At 51.0% G+C, this 22169-nt stretch overlaps 2 protein-coding genes across 2 annotated transcripts; one reads left to right on the forward strand and one right to left on the reverse strand.

Annotated features, from left to right (window-relative positions):
• Positions 1-110: 110 nt before the first annotated feature.
• On the reverse strand, positions 111-10129 carry COQ4 (coenzyme Q4). Its single transcript, XM_082656030.1, has 7 exons — positions 9765-10129; positions 9533-9664; positions 8348-8444; positions 7720-7822; positions 2544-2673; positions 1840-1933; positions 111-1313 (listed from the first exon to the last, which is right to left on the reverse strand). The coding sequence occupies exons 1-7, from the start codon at positions 9832-9834 to the stop codon at positions 1142-1144; spliced, it is 798 nt and encodes a 265-aa protein (XP_082512156.1). The 5' UTR covers positions 9835-10129; the 3' UTR covers positions 111-1141.
• Positions 10128-20772, forward strand: TRUB2 (TruB pseudouridine synthase family member 2). The gene is made up of 8 exons (XM_082656029.1): positions 10128-10390; positions 10869-11000; positions 12784-12858; positions 13992-14053; positions 15177-15258; positions 17708-17780; positions 18305-18441; positions 19688-20772. The coding sequence occupies exons 1-8, from the start codon at positions 10282-10284 to the stop codon at positions 19933-19935; spliced, it is 918 nt and encodes a 305-aa protein (XP_082512155.1). The 5' UTR covers positions 10128-10281; the 3' UTR covers positions 19936-20772.
• Positions 20773-22169: the final 1397 nt, after the last annotated feature.

Here is a 22169-nt window from a genome sequence, read left to right on the forward strand (position 1 = left end):
GACAAGGGACAAGCAGCAGAAGCTCAGGCTGGAGGGAACATCTGCCCTCAGTGCGCGAAGGCCCAAGGCTGCCAGAGTCAGGGAGAAGCAAAGGCAGGAGAAGCAGACTCTTGACCTGATGGGAGCCTTTATTCAGACAGCAGAGACTCGCCTCTCCCCCTGCCTCCCTCTTCTCAGGCCTTGGGAGTTGGGTACAGCCCTCCCTCCTGCGAAGAGCCCCAGCCTGGCACCCAGAGAACCCTGGCTGGCAGGGAGGGGTTGGGAACAGGGGTTGTGGACCTGAGCCATCTGGGCATGAGCCTAGACAACTGATTCCTACGCATACATGGTTCTGAAACCGTGCACCTCAGATTGGAACTTGAACCCACATGCCAGGACTCGAACCCGACCAAAACCCACACTCTTCCAACTGAGATCACACACCTGGTTTCAGGACTTAATGAAGCTCAGGTTCTTGATGTTTCATTGCAGAAAGTATTCAATGAGACAAAGTGATAGGTAAGAGGTGGATTTAGTTAGAGAGACACATACTCCACAGACAGAGCGTGGGTCACCTGAGAAGGCGAGAAAGGCCCCAGGGTGTGTGGGTTGCCAGTTTTTACAGGGGTGGGTGATTTCATAGGCTAATGAGTGGGGGGAGTGTTCCAGCTATTTTTTTGGGGGGGGGCAGGGATTTCCAGGAATTGGGCCACAGCCCACTTTTTGATCGTTATGGATCCTTGGAACTGTCATGGCGCCTGGGGGTGTGTCACTTAGCTTGATGACGTGCTGCAGTGAGCATATACTGAAGCTCAAGGACTAGTGGAAGTTGACTTGTCTGCCATCTTGGACCCATTTGGTTTTAATCAGTTTATGTCATGTCCTCGGGCTTTGTTGTTCTTTCAAAGGTTGTGCCCTGCCCCCTTCCCTCCTGTTTCAGTTCTCTTTGGGCAGCTCCTGGCTCCCCTAGGAGCTCCACCACTGCCTGCTCCCTCCCGAGTTGGCCCTCAAAGCCACTGAGCAGTGGTTATGATAAATTATGATTAGTGGCGCCCAAGGGTCAGTGTTCAAAGGTGATGGCAAAGGAGCGCTCCACCCCCAGGGGAAGCATGGGTGGGGGGTTGGGAGCCAGGCCAGGCCCTCCGGCTCAGGGGCTCAGGGCCTAGGCTGGGCCCTGGACGTGCATGGGGGGCTCTGTGATGCTCAGCTCCTGCCGTAGAGCCTTCAGGGGCTGCTCCCAGCGCCGCTCGTAGTACAGGTTGAGGACACACGGGGCTCTGCGCGCATTCTGAACTGCCCATGGGATCAGCTTCGAGACCAGCACTTGCAGGTTTCTGTAGGGCAGCAGAGGAAAAAGACAAAATACATAAGGTCCTGAGTGCTGGGCACGCCACGTTCCCTGCAGTGGATGTGCATTTTCTCAGTTAATCCTCACACAGACCCAAGAAGGAGGTAGTTGCTATCCCCAGTTTTCAGATGAGGAAACAGAAACTCAGTGAGGTAAAGCCCTGTGCCTAAAGCCACACATTTTGCACATGCCAAAGCCCAGCTTTAAATCGAGGGCTACCTCACTCCAGAAACTAATGCCAGATTGCATCCCCCTGGCCCCCCCAGTTCCCTGACTCTGCTGTTCTCACCCGATACTGAGGCCTGGCCCCAAAGACCCTAGAGTCCTATGAAACGTCCAGGCTTCATTCATAGTCCTGGAGCCCCTGTGCCAGGCCAGTTTCACCTCTCTGCCCCATTCTTCCCATCCTGGATTCCTGAGAACCACTGGGGCTGCTCAGAAAGGCTGTGGGCTCTTCTCTATTTCCTGGAGCCCTGAGCCTTCCCCTGACCCCTCACCACTTGAGAACTTACTGGGCACTGAGCTGGATCGGTCCAAAGAGTGCACTCAGGATGCACATGGGCAGGCCGGTCTGGACAGCCTCAAACCACTTCACCACGATCTCCCCTGGCAGGCAGGGTAGGGAATGGGGTGGGAGGTGAGCAGGGGCCAGGAGGAGAGGCCAGTGATGCTGCCGCTCAGGGCAGGACACAGTGAGGCATCTGCTCTGCTCCGAATCTCTACTAGGGGTCAGCAGTGCCCAGTCCCAGCCTGTGCTGGGCCCTGGGGCACTTGGCTTGGGGTTGGGGAGAGGGTGCAAGAAAGAGCAGAAGGAAATAAGGGCTGGAAAGGAAGCTTGGGGTCAGAATGCAGAGGACTCCGAAAGCCAGGCTGAGGACTCCAAGCCTTAGGGAATTGCTGAGGGCTTCAGAGCGCAGGGAGCTAACAACCGGAACAGGGCAGGGAGCCCTGGTGTTTGGATGCTGCTACATCAGTGTAGGAGCCGTAAGAGGCAGTGGGGATGCAGGATAGGGGATGCGCGGCACAGGTGCACCAAGATGTTCGGGTAAAGCAAACAATGAGGCACTGGGCCAGCTGATTGGTGGGTGGCTGGACAGGTGTGCCCTGCCCTTGCCCTGAAGACAGACTTGGGAGACACGCTGGCCGGAGCGCCCTGCCCCACCCATGCCCCACGCCCACTCCAGATGCACTCAGCAGCTGGCTGGCTGGCACTCACCCAGGATGTTGGTGGGCATCCCCAGCAGCGTGTGGAGCATGTCGTGCACCTCCCGGTACCGCTGCATCACGTATGCCAGCTCCTCACTGTCCACGAACCGGGTGGGCGCTCTGGTGTCTGGGGAGACCCTCTGACAACCATGAACCTCCCCTAGACCCCTTCCTGATGGCTCCCAGGGTCCAATTTGCCAGCCTCTCCTTGACTCTCAACCACACCCACCAAATTCAAACCCCACCAAAAATCTCTGGGGACTTTGTTTCTGTGCATAGCTGCTGACAGGGGAGTCCTCAGGCAGGGAATATGGTGGATTGGCACCCCCTTTGCCTACCCCAACTCACACATAATGTACACACTCTGTTGGAATCTATGGCAAAGAAACCCCTGGGGGTGGGGTGGGGGGAAGCAGGAGTTGTTTGTTTAATGATATAGAGTTTCAGTTTTACAAGATGAAAAAGCTCTGGAGATTGGTTTCACAACAATGTGACTATACTTAACACTGTTGAACTGCCCATTTACAGATGGTTAACACAGTAAATCTTAGGTTATTATTATTTTTTAAAACCACAATTAGAAATAAAATGGGGGGGAAAAAACAAGAAGCACCCAAAGTCCCGAATTCGTCAGATGAGCTGCTCCCAGCCTAGGATGCTCTTTCCCTCCCCTCTCACCTTCACCTTGACAATTCCTACCTATCTTATGGTCTCTTGCAGCAACCCGTACCTTTTTGTGGCATTCGACATGATTGTATCGTGACGTTTAGTGCGTGTGATTGTTAACGTCTCTCGTCTAGACCTGCACTGTCCAGTACAGCAGCCAATCATGGCAGCCACTGAGCCTTGAAATGTGACAAGTTCCAACTGAGATGTGCTGTACATGTAAAGTGCACCCTGGATTTCGAAGACGGTATGAAGAGAATAATGTGAAATCTCAATAATTTAAAAATATTGATTACATGTTAAAATGACATTTTAGTATGCTGGATTAAACAAAATATCTTATTGAAATTAATTCCACCTGTTTCTATTTGCTTTTATTTATCTGCTAGCAGCAGATTACCTATGGGGCTTACACACTATTGCTATGAAGAGTGTTGCAGCAGGCTGTCAGCAGCACAGGATGCACAGGACGGGGGCTCACTGTTCTATCTCCAGGGCCTGGATGAATAAACATACCTTAAATGCAGGAGTAAAAGGCCAGCCCCAGGCACTTTTCTGACCTCAGGTAGGGATGGCAACTGTCCTCCTTTACCCACCCTCTCTGAGTCCTTGGCAGCACCCATGCACAGTAGGGACACCCTGGTCTTCCTAGTGCCAAAGCATGGCCTCAGCCTGTCCAGAGGCCAAGGGATTTGATGCCTTTATTGCTTGGGGCTGCTGGCCCTGTGCCATGGTCTGTGTCTGTGACTTCATTGGGTCCCAGGTCCTAATTTCTTCTACAGAGTTCTACCTGCTGTGTGAAGCTGAAGGTGGTCAGTGACGGCCTACATTTATTGAGTACCTACTATGTGCCGGCACTGTATGAAGTCCTTTACACATATCGTCATTCTGCATCCCTGAGACCACCTGGGCGTAGATACTGTTATGAGCCTCAGATACAGATAAGAAAAATGAGACTCAGAGATATAAAGCAGCTTGCCCAAGTTCACACAGCTGACTAATCAAGTGGCTGAGTCAGGATTCGAAACAAAGCCTGCTGGATTCCAAAGCCAGTCGCCTTAGCGTCCATTATTAATCAGCCATATAAGTGCCTTGGAAGATAAACATGAGGTTTCCTTACCTCAGATAAGGAGTCTGAGGCTCAGAGGTCAAATGATTTGCCCAGGGCTTTAAAGCTGGGAAGAAAGACAGACTTCTAACTCAGGCTACGCCAGAGCCCATGCCCGCCAGACCCCATGCCCGTAATCTTGATGCCACAAGGACAACCACCCACCCCTCTGAGTCAGCCTCAAGGAGGGTGGCCTCACCTTGAACTCTGATCTAAAGCTCTGCTGGGACAAAGGTGTTCTTTTACGGTGTGTGGGCTGCTGGTTTCCAGGCTCCAGAAGTGTCACAGTCTCTAGGGCTGTTACCACAACTAAGGCTGTGGCTGAACCAGGCGAACCCAGGGGGGCCTTGGCAGTCCCATACCCTCCACAACAAAGAGGACAAAAGGCTCTAGGAGAACTTCAGAAGATTCTCCATTCCTGGGTGGCACCTGGAGCAGGTCACCCTTGTGGGTTTCCCACTGATGAAATAAACTTGCATCTTGGTGAAATCTCCGGGTGATGGTATAAAATGGGGCAGAGGCAAGTGTTAGGAGAGTATGTGGAACAGATTATTTTCTCAGGGACAATAATCTCCTAAAGCAGGGGTTCTCAACTGTCCACCACGGGACATCTGCAATGTCTGAAGACATTTATGGTTGTCACAACTTGGGAAGGCGAATGCTACCGTTATCTAGTGTGTAGAGGCCAGGGATGCTGCTAAACAAACTACAATGCACAGGGCAGCCCTACAACAAAGAATTATCCAGCCCCCAAAGTCAACAGTGCCAAGGCTGAGAAACCCAGTTCTAGAGCAACCTTTGCTCACTCCTTCACCTCCTCCAGCCTGGCTGGCTCCTGCAGCTGGACTGGAGAGCCACTTGACAGAGGCGCTTTGATGGGAAGTATTTGCGTTGGGGCAGGGAGGGGAAGGGACAGGGAAGGTGCCCTGCTATATCCTTGGGTCCTTCTATAAATCAGATCATGTCACTACCCTGCTCGAAACCTCGATGGCTTCCTATTGCTTCTATTACAAAATACAGACTCTGTCTCTAAGCAGATAGGGTAGGGGATCCCTGGAGAAAAAGAACGAGGCATGGCATTCTTGACATTAGAGAAGCCATTTTGACCTAAGCCATTTTGTGACCTAAGCCTAGACACAATGCTTGCCCTTCAACAGGTCTCAGTAATTAATGATCTTCAAGGAATAAAGGAATGTAGGAACAGAGGAAAAGCAGTCAAGAAACAATAGCTCAGGGACTTCCCTGGTGGTACAGTGGTTAAGAATCTGCCTGCCAATGGAGGGCACACGGGTTCGAGCCCTGGTCTGGGAAGATCCCACATGCCGCGGAGCAACTAAACCCGTGCACCACAACTACTGAGCCCAAGTGCCACAAATACTGAAGCCTGTGTGCCTAGAGCCCGTGCTCCACAACAAGAGAAGCCACTGTGAAAAGAAGCCCGTGCACTGCAAGGAAGAGTAGCCCTCGCTCGCCCGCCGCAACTAGAGGAAGCCTGTGTGCAGCAAGGAAGACCCAATGCAGCTAAAAATAAATAAATAAATAATAAAATAAAAATAAAAATGAAAAAAAAAACCCCAATAGTTCAGCAATAAAACAGTATCCTCGTTCCTCCTCAAACAATATACATAACAATCTGATGTGTATCTTTAAGCTTTTCTATAGGAACGAAGGCCCACACCCAGGTGGAGGATGGTAACTACATGCTAAGATCCCGGACTAGTCAGTACCTAAGAAATGATGATGTTGACCTTTCCTGACCCTCCTGACTTCAATCAACTAAGACTTGGACTTCGTTGACCTCTGCCCCAATTCTGCGCTGAATTCTCCTCTGCTCGAGCCCCTTTATGAATACGCATATACCCTTAGCTTAAAACTTCCCCAATTTTGCTGTTAACAGACACTGCTTTGGGAAAGCTCCCCAGTGTTCGCCTTACTTGCTGCAAGTAATAAATCCTTCCTTCTCCCCATCTTTGGCTTGATTGTTTCTTTTGGCTCAGCACCCACCAAGAGGCAAACGCAGTTTTCGGGTAACACTTCCCGTGGCAGGCAGGGTCTGGCTGGGCCAGGCTGACCTCCCAGCCCATTGCCTGCTTCCCCCCAACTCACTCCTCTAAGGTCATACTGGCCACATCGGACAGTTTTCCTTTTCCTAACCACCAGAGCCTTGCACTTGCCAGTTCCTCTGCTCGGAATGCGGTTCCCCATCTCTCCTCAGAACTGGCTCCTCCCCATCTTCCAAGTCTCCCCAGCAGGGGCTCCCATGACCACCCTGTTAGAAGTGGCCACCTGCCACCCCCACTCCGCCCCGTCCTCTATCATGTTGACTGCTGTCCTCACAGCACCACCCGCTAGAACAGTACTAAATAAATATTTTGCCTGAATTTTTATATGAAAATTTTCTTCTTTTACTGCTTTATAGTCTACCTCCCCAGCTAGAATATTAGCTCCATGAGGGCAGGACATTGTCTGTCTAGTTTGCCACTGTATCCCCAGCACTTGGAACAATGGATGGCACATGACCGATTCTGAACAAATGAATGAGTCCCTTGATAGATGGGACTCTGCCCCCAGTCCCTGTCTTCTCTGCCTGGGGTTGGAGAGTGCCACACTTGTCAAACCCAGGGAAGACAGTGTCTCTAGAACAGGGGGACACAATGCAACAGTTAAGAACATAATCTGGGTTTGAATACTGCCTCCATTAATACTGGCTTGTGAAATCAGTAAGTTGTTTAACTGCTCTGGGCCTCAGTTTCCTCATCTACGAAAAGGAGATGGGGATTTCCCTGGTGACGCAGTGGTTAAGAATCTGCCTGCCAATGCAGGGGACACGGGTTCGAGCCCTGGTCCGGGAACATCCCACATGCCGCGGAGCAACTAAGCCCATGCACCACAACTACTGAAGCCCGCGCACCACAACTACTGAAGCCCGTGCACCTGGAGCCCATGCTCCGCAACAATAGAAGCCACCGCAATGAGAAGCCCATGCACCTCAATGGACAGCAGCCCTTGCTCGCAGCAACTAGAGAAAGCCTGTGCGCAGCAAAGAAGACCCAATGCAGCCAAAAAATATATATAAATTAGTAAATTTATAAAAAAATAAATAAAAATGAAAGGAGATAATAATAGAACATACTTGGCAGGGTTGTTGGGAGGATTCAGTGAGATCATGTACGAGCCTGGCACCTGGCACGCAGTAAGAGGTTAACAAGTGCTGGCCAGTGTAATTGCTCGCAGCGATGTTCCCGGCCCATTTGCCTGTCCCATAGAGAATGACAAAGCCTTGGCGCAAGAGACTGCAAGGCACTCCTGCCCATGCTGGCAGCTCAGGCTCCTCCTTCCTCAGGACATTACTCCTGTGCCCTTCCTCTCCCCTTCCTGGTGACTCCCAAATGCACAGAAGCTGGAAACTCACATTCACATCCAGGAAACGGAGATACTCGCGGCCAAGGGAGCCCTCAGGCAGACTCCGGAGCTTGCCCAGGTCAAGGGTGGACAGCGAGATCCGGGGACGCTCCCTGTGGGGCAGAAGGCAGGACTCAGGTATTGGGAGGGCACCAGCAAAGGCAGGTGAAAGGTCCAACTAGATCAAGGGTGTGAAAGGTGAAGGGGAAGAGAGCAGCAATGGGGCCACAAGTCCTAATGGAGCACTTACTACTGGCCAGGCCAGTGGCAGGGACTGAGGAGACTACCACAAGCTAAGGCTATGGTTCCTGCCTTAGGTAAACAGGCCTCAGATGTGATCAGGGTATTCACAAAGGGCACTGAGGGGTGGGGGTTATAGGCAGCATATGTTATGGGACCTTAGTGAAGGCACAAGAGCCCTGTTGCTGGAACTGGGCTGAGGCCACCATATTGCACTACCCAGGGGTCATCACAGTGTCTATGTGAATGGCACCCACGGAGTTGGGCAGTGCCCGGCCTGTGCAATCATCCATGGCCAAGGTATCAAGAAGAGCTCTCTGGAGGAACACAACGTGATTCCAGAGAGATCAGAATCCCCAAAGAATGCCCTCAACCCCCCAGGCAAAGCTGGGACCTACTGCAGGATCTGGGCGCCCTCCGGATCCCTCCTCATCTGGTCCCTGAGGACCTTCAGGGTACGGCATCCTGTGGTCTCCCCCAGAACTGCAACCATGTCTGAAAGGAAAGAAATGGGGACAAATGGAGAATATGATCTTAGGTAAGTTACCTGACCTGGCCTGAGCCTTAATTTCCTACACGATAAAACAGAATATCTACCTCTTAGTTACGAAGATTCAAGTTAAACACTTAGTGAATCACCTGGCACATAGTAAAAGCTCAATATATCTATAGTTACTACTATGGTTGTTAGTTTCATGGGGTGAGATGGCTCTGATTAGCACAGTGCTCTAAAGAGTTCATAAATCACTTCCACATCCATCATCACGACAGAATACCATGTCTCCATGGATGGGTGTAGGCTTTGGTATCAGGGAGCGCTGGGTTTGAGGGCTGGTGTGATCACCATCTAGGTGACCGTGTGCAAACTGCTTCACATTTCCAAGCCTCAGTGTCCTAATTGGTGAAGCGCAGGTGATACCTTTCATATAGGGTTAATGCGAAAGATCAATCACAACATTCAGATAAAACAGCACACTGAGTAAGCAAAACAAGGGCTCAGTGAGCAGGTAGCATTATCGTTTTTACTAGAAGGAGTAACAGTACTTTCCAGACTTAAGAATCCTGGAGGAGATGAGAAAAACACTGTAGGATCCCAAAACGTTCTATTAAAACATCCAGCAAACATTTATTGAGCATTTATTATGTGCCATGCACTATCTAAGATGCTAATGGGATGTTATAATTTGATAGGCCCTCATAAATCATCTAATCCAGAGGTTCTCAGTGTGGTTGGATGACAGAATCTCCTAGGAAGTTTAAAAAGTTTAAACTTTTTAAGTTTAAAAAGGCAGAAGCTCAGATTCCACGCCCCTTCCTCCCTCCCCTCCCCTCCTCTCCCACTCCCGGCAGATTCGAATTGAGTAAGTTTAGGGTGGGACCCAGGCATCTGCATTTTTATGAATGTTGCGGGTGATTATGAGGTGCAGCCAGGGTTGGGTACCCTGGCCTAGTCTAGTCTCCAGTTACCCAAAGCACACGGAGGCTTTGACAGTGTCCGGGACCTCCCCGGGCTTTCAAGGCAAGGCAAGGGCGCGCCCAGACCCCAAGCCGCCCCAAGGAAGCGCCGGCGTGGGCTGCCTTACCGTGGCGATACGGGTCATAGAGCGCCATTCCAGCAGAGCCCGCGGCCAGCAGCGCCTTCTGCAGCGGGGAGGTGGGGATGTGTTCGGGGTAGAGCAGGCCGGTGCCATGGCTCGTGGCTCGAAGGGGCACATCTGCGGGGAAAGAAAACAGCCGCGGCGAAAGGAGCGGGGGGGTTGGGGGGGACAGCGACGTGGCGGGTCCCCAGCACTCCTTCCCGGCCCCACCACTTGCCTGCAGCGGGCCAGGGACGGCTTCGGAACGCGCGGAGCGGGCGCAGGACCCCGCGCAACAGCGTCCTCATGGCAGCGGGCACTGTAGGACTTCCCAGGGAGGATGGGCGGGGCAAGGCCGACTCCTCAAGCTCCTTTGGCGACGACGCGCAGAAGTCACAAGGACTCGATCCCTACTGCGCTAAGTAGGGCCTTTTATGCGGGACAGATAGCACGGACAGGGAAGGTCTCTAAGTATGAGGAAACCCAGGCAACCTACTTCCACAGATATAAAATTCTCCCCGTTTCACCTAACCCCAAAAAGTGTCTCCAAGTAAGCTCCGCTAGCTTTGGGGGTTCAGCTCCGGACCCTACTCCCTTCTCGGAAGCACGTTTTCCCCGAGGACAATAAGACAAGAACCTCTTCCGGCTGTGAAACATGGCGGCGCCCATTGGAAGGACCACATTTGGGAGTGGGACCATAAGGCACTTCCGTCCGGGTTCAGCTCTTCCGCGAACCCGGGACACGGGCTTCAGGCATGGGGTTAGACGGCCTGGCGCGGCTGCATGGGCTCTTCGCCGCCTACAAGCCCCCGGGACTAAAGTGGAAGCATCTGCGCGATACCGTGGAGCTGCAGCTTTTGAAAGGTGAGTGCCTCTAGCGAGACCCACGATCCCGCTCCCATTTTCCCGGGAGGTCATCTACGCTTCTGATCCTTGCTGCAAAATAAAGTCACGTGACCTAGTCGTCTGGGCAGAGCGGTTTCCTAATCGACTGTTCTATACACTCCTCGCCTTCCCCTGTGTTCATATGGGTAAACAGACTCAGTATTGTCCGTTGTCATAAATAGTTAATAAGTAGTAAAGTCAGGATTTAAACCCAAGTCTGTTTCTTAACTTCTGCTTTCAGAAGTAGAAAATCTCTAAAACCCCTTGGACAGAAGTAGTCAGTGAGTTTACAGTATAACAACAATAACAAGGATAATGTGTTAAGGACCTACTCTGTACTAGGCGCTGTGTGGGCTTTCATCTGTCTTCTACATTTCCATACTTACCTGTCCCTCTATCCCCCACCCCCGGTGTTCAGACAGAATCGACAAGATGTTCTTTACTTGTGTGTGCTCAGGTCTCAATGCTGGGAAGCGTCCTGCCTCTGAACATCGTGTTCGCTTCCTGCTGGGCCCCGTGGAAGGCAGTGAAGAGAAGGAGCTGACCCTCACAGCCACCAGTGTGCCCACCCTCATCGACCATCCGCTGGGTAAAGCACATTCAGGAAGGGGCCTGGATGTCACTTCCCAGGAAATCCCTGCCCAGAGTCAGTGTCCTAGCCAGAGCTCAGACTCCTTCTGTCCCAAACCAGTGTAGGGCCACAGTGGGGATGAAGTATTTGACCAGGGATTGGCAAAATTTCCTGGAAAGGGCCAGATAGTCAATATTTTAGGCTTTGCAGGCTCATCTCTGCCGTAGTGCAGAAGCAGCAGCTATAGACAGTATGTAGAGCAATGAGCCTGGCTGTGTTCCAATAAAATTTTACTGGTGGATGTTCATATTTGAATTTCATATAATTTCATATGTCATGAAAATTATCCTCTTGATTTTTTTGAACCATTGAAAAATGTAAAAACCATTTTAATTTGTGGGCCATAAAAGAAAACAGGCTTGAGGATTTGACTTGTGGACTATAGTTTGTTGACCTCTATTATTCTGGGACTCCAGGTAGGAATTGAGACCCTCAGGTAGAAGTCATAAGGAGGGAGTTTTGGGCTCCTGTGAAAGAGTGATTTTTTTAAAAATTTATTTTATTGAAGTACAGTTGATTTAGTGTTGTGTTAATTTTGCTGTATAGCAAAGTGATTCAGTTATACATATATGTACATTCTTTTTCATATTCTTTTCCATTATGGTTTATCACAGGATATTGAATATGGTTCCCTGTGCTATATGATAGAACCTTGTTGTTTACCCATTCTGTATATAATAGCTTGCATCTCCTAATCCCAAACTCCCAATCCATCCCTCCCCCACTCCCCCTCCCCCTTGGCAACCACAAGTCTGTACTCTGGGTCTGTGAAGAGTGACTTACTATAGTCAACAAACCTGCCCAACAGTGAAACTAGTTCTGACAATGAGCCCCTGTCATTAGACATGATTAAAGCATGCGTTGGGGAGGCTCTATAGGAGGGCTGAGGAGCTTGACCAGGAACCTCTAAAACCCCTTGGAGAGAAGTAATCAGTGAGTTTACAGTGTAACAACAATAACAGTCTGATGTGTTGAGGACCTACTCTGTACGGGGTACTGTGTTAGGCTTTTCCAAATACTACCCCACTGAATCCTGTGAGGTGGGTCCTAGTCCCATTTCACAAATGAGGAAACTGATGCTCAGTGTTGACTAATGTTAAGTCATGTAGCCTGGACTCAGTAGGCTCTTAACCGCCCCATACTGGTCTCCCAGGTTCCTCTTGATCTGCAGAAGTGTAAAAGCATCTAGCTCATTCCTGCATTCATTCATTTTTTTTTCCAGCTTTCTTGAGGTATAGCTGATATACAAAAAAACTATACATACTTAATGTATATTAATTTGATGGGTCATTCATTCTTTCGGGAAATGGGTTATTTCCCGAGCAGTCAGTGAGTTCTGGGCTGTGGGGGCAGAACTGTGAACACACAGACCCAGACCCTTGCCTTAAGGAGCTCACAGCCTCCATTTTCTCCCTGGGAGAGTGGCCAGGACTCTCCTTCCACAGGAGCTGGATAGGGAACCCCCCCAGTCTTGATTCCAGTGTTCTGCCCAGTCCACTCGAAGTGTCTCATGGGGGGAATGGTGATGGACGGACTTAACAGGCCCCCTGGGTTGCCCTTTCTCTGGGCCCAAGAAACTGAAGAAGTGGTTTTGGGCCCCCAATTACATGGTGAGGAAACCTGAAAGTCCAGCCTGATGCTGGTTTTGGACCTCATTCTAGGAATGAGGTCACCATGCAGCCCAGAGCCATCCTGGAGGCTGGATTCTTTGAGGAAAAGGACCTCGTTTGTTTCTTTCCAGTACGTGGACCAGCATTCACCAGCCTGAAGATTGGCATGGGGCACCGACTGGATGCCCAGGCGTCTGGGGTGCTTGGTAGGTGGTGTGGTGAGCCTGGGGTGCAATGATAGAGGCTTGGGAGAGGATCGGGGAGCTCCCAGGAGCGCAGCCCATTTCTAACCTGACAGCCATTTCCCGCTACTGCTCACTCCCTTGATTCCTGCCAAGTCTGATCCCCTGGAGAGGTGACTGGTGGGAAGGGGGAAGTCGTGATCACCCACGTTTATCAAGTGATTCCTGCCTGTGACGTGTGGTTTGAAACTCTTTGTGCACATGCATTCACCATAATGACCTTATTTGGTAGATACCATATGATTTTAGGAAGAAAGTAAGGCTCCAGGAGCATAGGTAACTCATCCTGGGTCATGTGGCTAGTGAAGGTCCCTGGACCAGAGAGGGAAAACCATCATCGCTTGCATGGGGTAGCCAAGTGTGTGACCCTGGCCCCACCGGCTGGGCTCTGGATGTCGCTGGAGCTGGACACACAAAGCCCTGAGTCATGAGCCATCTGTGTCCCCAGGGTCAGGCGGCGGCCACGTCCTTCATACACAACAGTCACAGCAACTTGTCTTGCTTCCTGGGACACAGGCAGGCGGACGTGATCTCATGCCCCGCTCCCTCCAGGAGTGATGGATGGTCATTCTTTCCTTCAGCCAGAGGGAGACACAGACCGGAGGAAAGGCAGGGAGTGGCCACAATGCCCCCATTTAGTTGCCGGCTTCTTCCTTTGTGTGCATTGCCTCGATCATCACAACACCCACAGGGATCAGACAGTATTTTTATGCCCATTTTACTGATGGGGAGCCTGAGACCCAAGGAGGTTAAAGGACATGCTTAGAGCCACCCCAGATGTGAATGCAGGTCTGTGTGACTGGGCCAGTGGTCTCCTACTTCTGAGTGCATCAGGACCCCAGGGAGCTTGCTAAGGGTCCCTAGGCTCCCACCCCAACCCGAGTCAGAGTCAGTATGTATGGGTGGGTCCCGGAAATCTGCATTTTCATATATGCACAGAGGAGCTCACTTGTTCCCTGTAGAAGCAGCTCTTCTTGCCTCCGTGCTGGCTTCCACAGCCTTGGAAGTGGGAGTGTTCTGCTGGAGGGTGAGGGTTGGAGGACCCAGGGGAACAGGAAGGGGGACCCAGGTGTGAGACCAGGCTGGGTGCCTTTCAGTGCTCGGCGTGGGACGTGGACGAAGGCTCCTCACCGACATGTACCACGCTCACCTCACCAAGGTATGGGGGCTGGGGACGGCCTGCTTATCCCTTAGCCCTTTCCCTGGGGGTCACTGGTACGATTCTGAAGCAGAGATGATGCCATGGAGAATACCCAGGCCATCAGCAAGCATTTTGTTTTCGGGTCATGTACCAAGGGAGGCTGTAACATCATAATGACAGCTGGCATCATCGCATGCTGGCTACTCTGTGCTGAGTGCTGTACGCGGACTCCCTTGCGGATGCCTTACAGCATCCCCGTAAAATGGGATCTATTGTTAACCCATTTTACAGATGAGAGAGTGAGGCTCAGGAGACGACGCTTGCTCGGGGTCACCCAGCCTTTAAGGGGCAGAGTTGGGATTTGAACCTGGTTCTGTCTGACACCGTCTGGGTGTCAGGAAGCTTACATCCATGCTGGGCTGCAGGGTCTGGCATCACGATCATGTGTGGAGATGCCACATTAGAAGGCCCGTGTTTTCAGTGGTTAAGAGCACAGATTCTGCAGCCAAGTTTTCGCTTCAATACTCAGATCGTACCACTCTGCCAGTTCTGTCTCCTTGGGTGAATTACTTAACATCTGTGTGCCTCCGTTTCCTCATCTTTGAAATGGGAGTGATTGTAGTACCTCCTCTGTGCGGTTGCTTTGAATATTTAGTCAGTGACCATATGTAACGTGCTCAGCACAGCCACTGGCACGTGGTGGATGCTCAATCGATGTCACTGTTGTCGTCCTCTCTGTTATCGTCATTACTGTTGTTGGACGCAGAGGCAGGCAGCTGCACAGATCAAATTTGGAGGGGAGAGAGAAGCTGACAGAGCATCCTGGGAGGGGCCTGGCATCATGAGTTGTCAGGTTGGGCAGAAGTGGAGAGGTGCGGAGGCCCGGGGTTGTTGCAGGGTGGCTCGGGGCACCCTTCGCAGGCTTCTGATGCTTGCTGTCATGGGAGAGGAAGTCGGGTGTCCTTCCCCAGGGGCAGCTGGGCAGGGGCTGAGCACCTGAACTCCCTGAGGGGAGACCAGAGGGCCCCCCAGCCTCAGTCTAGCGCCTCGGGGGCCTGAGCTGCTGGGCCACATCTCCCTCCTTGCCATGGCGGCTTAGAGACGAGAGGCTGATCATACCTCCCTCTCCCTGTCCTCGCAGGATTACACAGTGCACGGCCTCCTGGGCAAAGCCACAGACGACTTCTGTGAGGACGGGCGGCTGGTGGAGAAGACGACGTATGGTGAGAGCCCACGGGAGTCCAGGGCGGGCGGAGGGGCGGGCGCGGCTGCCTCTTCATTTGCTTCCCTTGGTTCCTAACCCTGAGGTGGGCTGTGAGGGCCCCCGCTCAGTTATTCTCAGACACACCAAGCCGGGGCTGGCTGTTGGCACGGACGTGTGATTCTGACTTCCAGGAATGCCCTGTGCTCCCCTGTGCTCTGCTTAAATGTTACCTCCTTAAGTGGTTTCAGTGTACTGTCAGAAAAGTAATCAACTAATGATTAGTGATTATTTAATATCTGTCTCCCCACCAGAATGTCAACCATGAGAGCAGGAACTGTGTAGTTCCACTCCTGTGGTCACACACAACACAGCGCCTGGGACATGGGAGGTGCTGTATTGATGGATGGATGGATGGGTAGACGGGTGGATGCATGGGTGGGTGGATGGCTGGCTTATTCTTCATTTCTCACTCTCCCCATGTTCTTAGACGTCCTATATGATCTGTTGCGTTTGCTTATTTGACATTTTTTGAGCACCAACCACGTGCCAGGCACTGGGGGCAGGGGCCGGAGGCATATGATGAATCAGATGGGGTCCCCAATCTTAGGCCTCACAGTCTAGCAGAGAGAGCAGACACACACCTCTGCGTCTCCTGGAGAAGATTAAAAACATGTGGCAAAGCAGTGCTGTCTATATATTTGTACTTGTATGTGTGTGTCAACATCCAAAACATGTCTAAAGACAACTACCAAGTTGACACTTCTGAGAGGGAGGAAGCCAGAATTTGGAGGAGGGGAGATGTTTGTCGGTGTTGATCTAAATTTTTTGAAGAAGATTCTTGTATCAATTATATAATTAAAAATAGGACTTCCCTCGTTGTGCAGTGGTTAAGAATCCACCTGCCAATGCAGGGGACACGGGTTCAAGCCCTGGTCCAGGAAGATCCCACATGCCGCGGAGCAGCTAAGCCCATGCACCACAACTACTGAGCCTGCGCTCTAGAGCCCACGAGCCACAACTACTGCAGCCCGCGCGCCTAGAGCCCGTGCTCCGCAACAAAGAGAAGCCACCGCAATGAGAAGCCCACGCACCACAACGAAGAGTAGCCCCTGCTCGCCGCACCTAGAGGAGGCCCGCGCACAGCAACAAAGACCCAACACAGCCAAAAATAAATAAATTTAAATAAATAAGTAAATACTATAGGGACTTCCCTGGCGGTCCAGTGGTTAGGACTGTGTGCTTTCACTGATGGGGCCTGGGTTCAGTCCCTGGTTGGCGGGGCCTGGGTCCAAAATAAATAAATAAATAAATAAAATAATGACATAAACACTAAAGAAAACTAAGTGCTGGGAAAGAGACCCAGGTGCAGAAGGAAGAAGCCACGTGCTGTAAGAGGGGCTTCCTGGAGCAGGCGGCATTTGAGCTGGGCTGTAAATGAGTGGGGAGGAGGCTGCAGCAGGCGCCTCCAGATAAGACAACAGCGTGAATGAAACCAGACAGAAGGGATGAGAGGCCCAGGCCCTTCCCAGCTGGCCAGGCCTTAGTCAGTTACACCTGCTCCCAGAGATTCTGGCCTGTGGAGTCAGAAGTTGGTGGCTGCCCCAGCTGGCCTGCAGGCTCGGCCTCCCTGCAGTCCGTGGGCATCCCCAGGCTTTGCAGCTGCCTGCTCCACAGTCACTTGGTTGGACCAGCAGGCAGAGGAGCCACTCCCACTTCTTGCCACCCATTTCTGCATTTGGACAGATGGCACCCTCCCTCCTGGTGTCCCTGGCCTGAAAAACCCCAGAGTGGGGCTCAGGGGACCAGGCTTACAGTGTGGGGCAAGGAGCTTCCCTGGTGGTGCAGTGGTTGAGAATCCTCCTGCCAGTGCAGGGGATACGGGTTTGATCCTTGGTCCAGGAAGATCCCACATGCCACAGAGCAACTAAGCCTGTGCGCCACAACTACTGAGCCTGTGCTCTAGAGCCCGTGAGCCACAACTACTGAAGCCTGCACGTCTAGAGCCTGTGCTCTGCAGCAAGAGAAGCCACCGCAATGAGAAGCCTGCACACTGCAACAAAGAGTAGCCCCCGCTCACCGCAACTAAAGCCTGCATGCAGCAACGAAGACCCAACACAGCCAAAAATAAATAAAATAAATTTATTTAAAAAAAAAAGAATATGGGGCAAATCACATTACATCTTTGGAGCCTCATTTCCAGAAGGAAGTGTTCTTAACTTGGGGTGTGTGAGCCCCTTGAAAATGTCCTCAAAATGTTGAGTTCATGTGTATCTTTCTGAGAAGCGGGTCCACAGCCTTCATAAGATTCTCAAAGGACTCTCAACCCCCTAAATGGGAACCCTGGGACCAGAGGATGCTCTGGGACCCCAGCTAGGTTCCAAGGACAGGGCTGGTTGGTGGGAAGGGAAATTGCCAGTTTTGCCTCCTCAGTGGGCACCTGTGTGCGGACCATCCCCTGGCTTTTCCAGACCACGTGACCAGAGAGAAGCTGGAGCGAATCCTGTCCCTGATCCAAGGTTCCCATCAGAAGGCTCTGGTGATGTAAGTGAGGCCCGACCCACACCTCCCTGAAAGGGGACCCTCAAGGAAGTGCTGGAAGGGCAAGAAGTTGCCCACAAGGCTCCCTGTAGGCTCCGCCTACTCTGGGGCAAATTCCAAAACCAGACACAAGCACCCATTCCTTTCACAGCCTGCAGAAGTGTTTCTTTGTGCTGGGTCTTGGGCCAGCCCCTGGGGAGACCAAGGGGAACAAGAGATCCCAGCTGGCCTCCTAGGGAGTATATGAGCTAAGGGAGAGGAGAGCTAGGGGTCCGCACCATCACGGCACAGAACCAGGGGGTGGAAGTGGTCAACACAGGTATGACCGTTGAAGCCAAGGAGAGTGTGAGAGGGGGTCGGTCAGAGCCTGCAGTTAGGGATTGGAGGGGACAGAACAAGGCTGCTGCAAAGGTGGCTAGAGGGGCAGGGAAGGTGGAAAGCGAATGAAGAGCTTCAGGAAAGGCATGAATAGGGCAGGGCCAGGGGTAGGCAGTCAGCTGCCCACTCTGGTGCCTCCTGATCCCCAGGTACTCCAACGCTGACCTACAGACCCAGGAGGCCTATGAGATGGCCGTGAGCGGCGTGCTCCGGCCCATGAACAAGTCCCCAATGCTGGTAACTGGCATCCGATGCCTCCAGTTTGCGCCTCCAGAATTCCTCTTAGGTAAGTTGCTCCAGGACGTTGGGAGAAGTGCCACTGGGCTCCTGGGTTTGGGGGGGTCACTGTGGAAGGCCCTTGCAGAGGCCAGCACGCGTGAGCCCTAAGCTCCGCTGGCCAAGGCACCGGGGCCGACTTCCTTCCTAGCCTGAGGCTGGACTTGGCTGATCACACAGCGCACAGAACAAATGATGTCCTGTCTCCTGCCAAGTCCCCCTTTGAAGCCAGACCTTAACAAGCAGAGATTATATTTAGTGGCTCGTTTCCAGAGCCGCCCAGTGTTTCAAGGCATTGTGCGGCATCAGGCACCACTCTCCCCTCCCGGATCCCACCCAGCTCAGCAACCCGACCACCACTTCTTTCTTTGTTTATCGTATTAACGAGGGCTCCTTGCTCCTTTTTTTTTTTTTTTTTAACAGCTTTATTGCAGTATAATTGCTTTACAATGGTGTGTTAGTTTATGCTTTATAACAAAGTGAATCAGCTGTACATATACATATATCCCCGTATCTCCTTCCTCTTGTGTCTCCCTCCCACCCTCCCTATCCCACCGCTGTAGGTGGTCACAAAGCACTGAGCTGATCTCTCTGTGCTATCTTGCTCCTTTTCTTGAGTGCTGACCAAGACTTTTCTGATGCTAAGTGCCTTATAGAAATTATCTCTTAGATTCCTCACAACCACTCATTTTACAGATGAGCAAACCAAGCCTTAGAGCAGCACTTCTCGAACTTTAACCTGCCCAATCACCTGGGGTTCTTCTCCCCCCACCCCCGGCCATGCCACATGGCTTGCGGGATCTTACTTCCCTGACCAGGGATTGAACCCAGGCCCCGGCAGTAAAAGCGCTGAGTCCTAACTGGTGGACCGCCAGAGAATTCCCAACCTGGGATTCTTCTTAAAAGGCCAATTCTAGGAATTCCCTGGTGGTCCAGTGGTTAGGGCTCGGCACTTTCACTGCAGGGGGGCATGGGTTCAATCCCTGGTTGGGGAATTAAGATCCTACAAGCTGCGAGACCAAAAAAAAAAAGGCAAATTATGACTCAGCAGGTCTGGGTGGGGCCTGATATTCTGCATGTCTAACAAACTTTCAGAACCCACCCTGGGCTACACTTTGAAGAACAAAGCCCTAGAGAAGTAAGTTGTCTTGCTAAGGTTATTACATAGCCAGGAGGTCTCAAGGGGTGTGGATCTAGATCAGCGGACACCAGAGGCTGTGCTTCTGACCACCACCTCTGTTGTGTGTCCCTGGCAGAGGTGCAGTGCATGCATGAGACGCAGAAGCAGCTGCGAAGGCTGGTGCACGAAATCGGCCTGGAACTGAAGAGCACCGCTGTCTGCACCCAGGTGCGGCGTACACGCGATGGTTTCTTCACCCTGGATGATGCCCTCCTAAGGACCCAATGGGACCTACCCAGCATCCAGGATGCCATCCAGTCCGCAGCACCCCGAGTGGCAGCAGAGCTGGAGAAGAACTTGAGGCCGGGGCTGGGCACCCAGTAGCCCTTCAGTCCAGGCTGGCCCTGGGACTCCGAGGGGCCAAGCTCTGCCTTGGGGCTGGAGAGCCATGCGGGACATTGAAAGGCCAGGCTGCTGGGGGAGCGGTGGGTGTATAAAGATAAGAATTGTTCATGAGCCAGAACTGATGACTGTGCAGAATGTGGGGGGTGGGCGGGAGCTTTTTAACACGTGGCAGAAAACCAACAGGGACTTTCCTGGTGGTCCAGTGGTTAGGACTTGGTGCTTTCGCTGCCAGGACCCTGGGTTCAATCCCTGGTCAGGGAACTAAGATCCTGCAAGCTGCATGGCACAGCCAAAAGAAAAAAAAAGATGAACAGACTTGGCTTAGTTAAAAAGAAAAAAACTTCTGTACAGTGGAAAAGATGCTAAACGAATGACAGATTGATAAAACTATTTGTTATATACTTAAGAACTAATATCTATAATATATAAAGAGCTCTTATAAAACAATAAGAAAAAGATGACAAGAAAATGGGTCAAATGACATGAATTGTGTGTTTATACAGCAAAAGAAATCCAAATGGCCAGTAAACCTGAAATGATGCTCAACCTCTCTAATAATGAAAGACATTCAGCTGAAAATGAGATGACTTTTCCTTGCCTTTCAAATAAATTAAGAAAAGATAACACCCAGTATTGGGGAGGATGTGAGAAGATGGGCAATCTGTACTGTTGGTAGGAATATACAACTGTGTAACCTTTTAGGAGTAATTTGGTAGTATGTATCAACATTTGAAATATTCCTGCCCCGGGGAATTCCCTGGTGGTCCAGTGGTTAGAATTCAGCACTTTCACTGCCGTGGCCCGGGTTCAATCCCTGGTCAGGGAACTGAGGGTCCTCAGCAGCCATGGCTCATGGGCCCAGCTGCTCCGTGGCACGTGGGATCTTCCCGGACTGGGGCACGAACCCGCGTCCCCTGCATCGGCAGGCGGACTCTCAACCACTGCGCCACCAGGGAAGCCCAATTTCCTCCTTTTTATTTGATAATTTCCACCAGAATACAAACGTGCTATTTAATCTCCTATCTTAAAAGCAAACAAACAGAAAACAGCATGGCAGGTCCTCAAAAAATTAAACATAGAATTACCATATGATGCAGCGATCCCACTTCTGGGTATATACCCAAAGGAACTGAAAGCAGACTCAAACAGATGTTTGTGTACCCATGTTCAGAGCAGCATTATTCACAGTTGCCAAAAGGTGGAAGTAATCCACGTGTCTATCGATAGATGAATGGATGAGCAAAATGTGGTCTATCCACACAACAGAATATTATTCAAACACTAAAAAGGAAGGAGTTCCTGACACCTACTACAACATGGGTGAACGTTAAAGACATTATGCTAAGTGAAATAAGCCAGTCACAGGAAGACTAATACTGTGTGATTCCATTTATATGAGGTACTTAGAGTAGCCAGATTCACTGGGACGGAAAACACAATGGTGGTCGCCAGGGGCTGGGGAGTGGGGAGTTAATGTTTAATGTGTACAGAATTTCAGCTTTGCAAGGCAGAAAGAGATATAGAGATACACAGTGGTGATGGTTGCACAACAATGTGAATGTACTTAATGCCACCAAATTGTACACTTAATGACGCTTAAAATGGTAAATTTTATGTGTATTTTATGTATATTTTACCCTCAAAAAAGCTCCACACAGAAAAACAAGCATACTCTTTCTTAACTTTCCATCTCTCTCCAGTTGCTGCATTTCTCTGCCTCCTTTTTTTTTTTTTGAGAAGTCAAAAGTTGTTTTTTTAATTTCAATTAGGTAAATATGTCTGTAAAAATCTTGGAAAATGAATTTTTACCTAAGGTCTGTTTTTTTTTTTTTTTTTTGCGGTACGCAGGCCTCTCACTGTTGTGGCTTCTCCCGTTGCAGAGCACAGGCTCCGGACGCACAGGCTCAGCGGCCATGGCTCACGGGCCCAGCTGCTCCGCGCCATGTGGGATCTTCCCGGACCGGGGCATGAACCTGTGTCGCCTGCATCGGCAGGCAGACTCCCAACCACTGCGCCACCAGGGAAGCCCTAAGGTCTGTTTTGATTAAAAACAAGGATACATATATTCTAAATCATTTCAGAATTATTTACAGAACAAAAAATTCACGGACAGAACAAAAAATTCACGGACAGAACAAATACACTAGATAAGGCAAAATGTTATGGTTTAAATTCTGTTATAGGAAGCAAACATTTGAGATTGTATCAAAATA

The sequence above is a fragment of the Grampus griseus genome (assembly GCF_964374135.1).
Source record: "Grampus griseus genome assembly, chromosome: 6".
Lineage (NCBI taxonomy): Eukaryota > Metazoa > Chordata > Mammalia > Artiodactyla > Delphinidae > Grampus > Grampus griseus.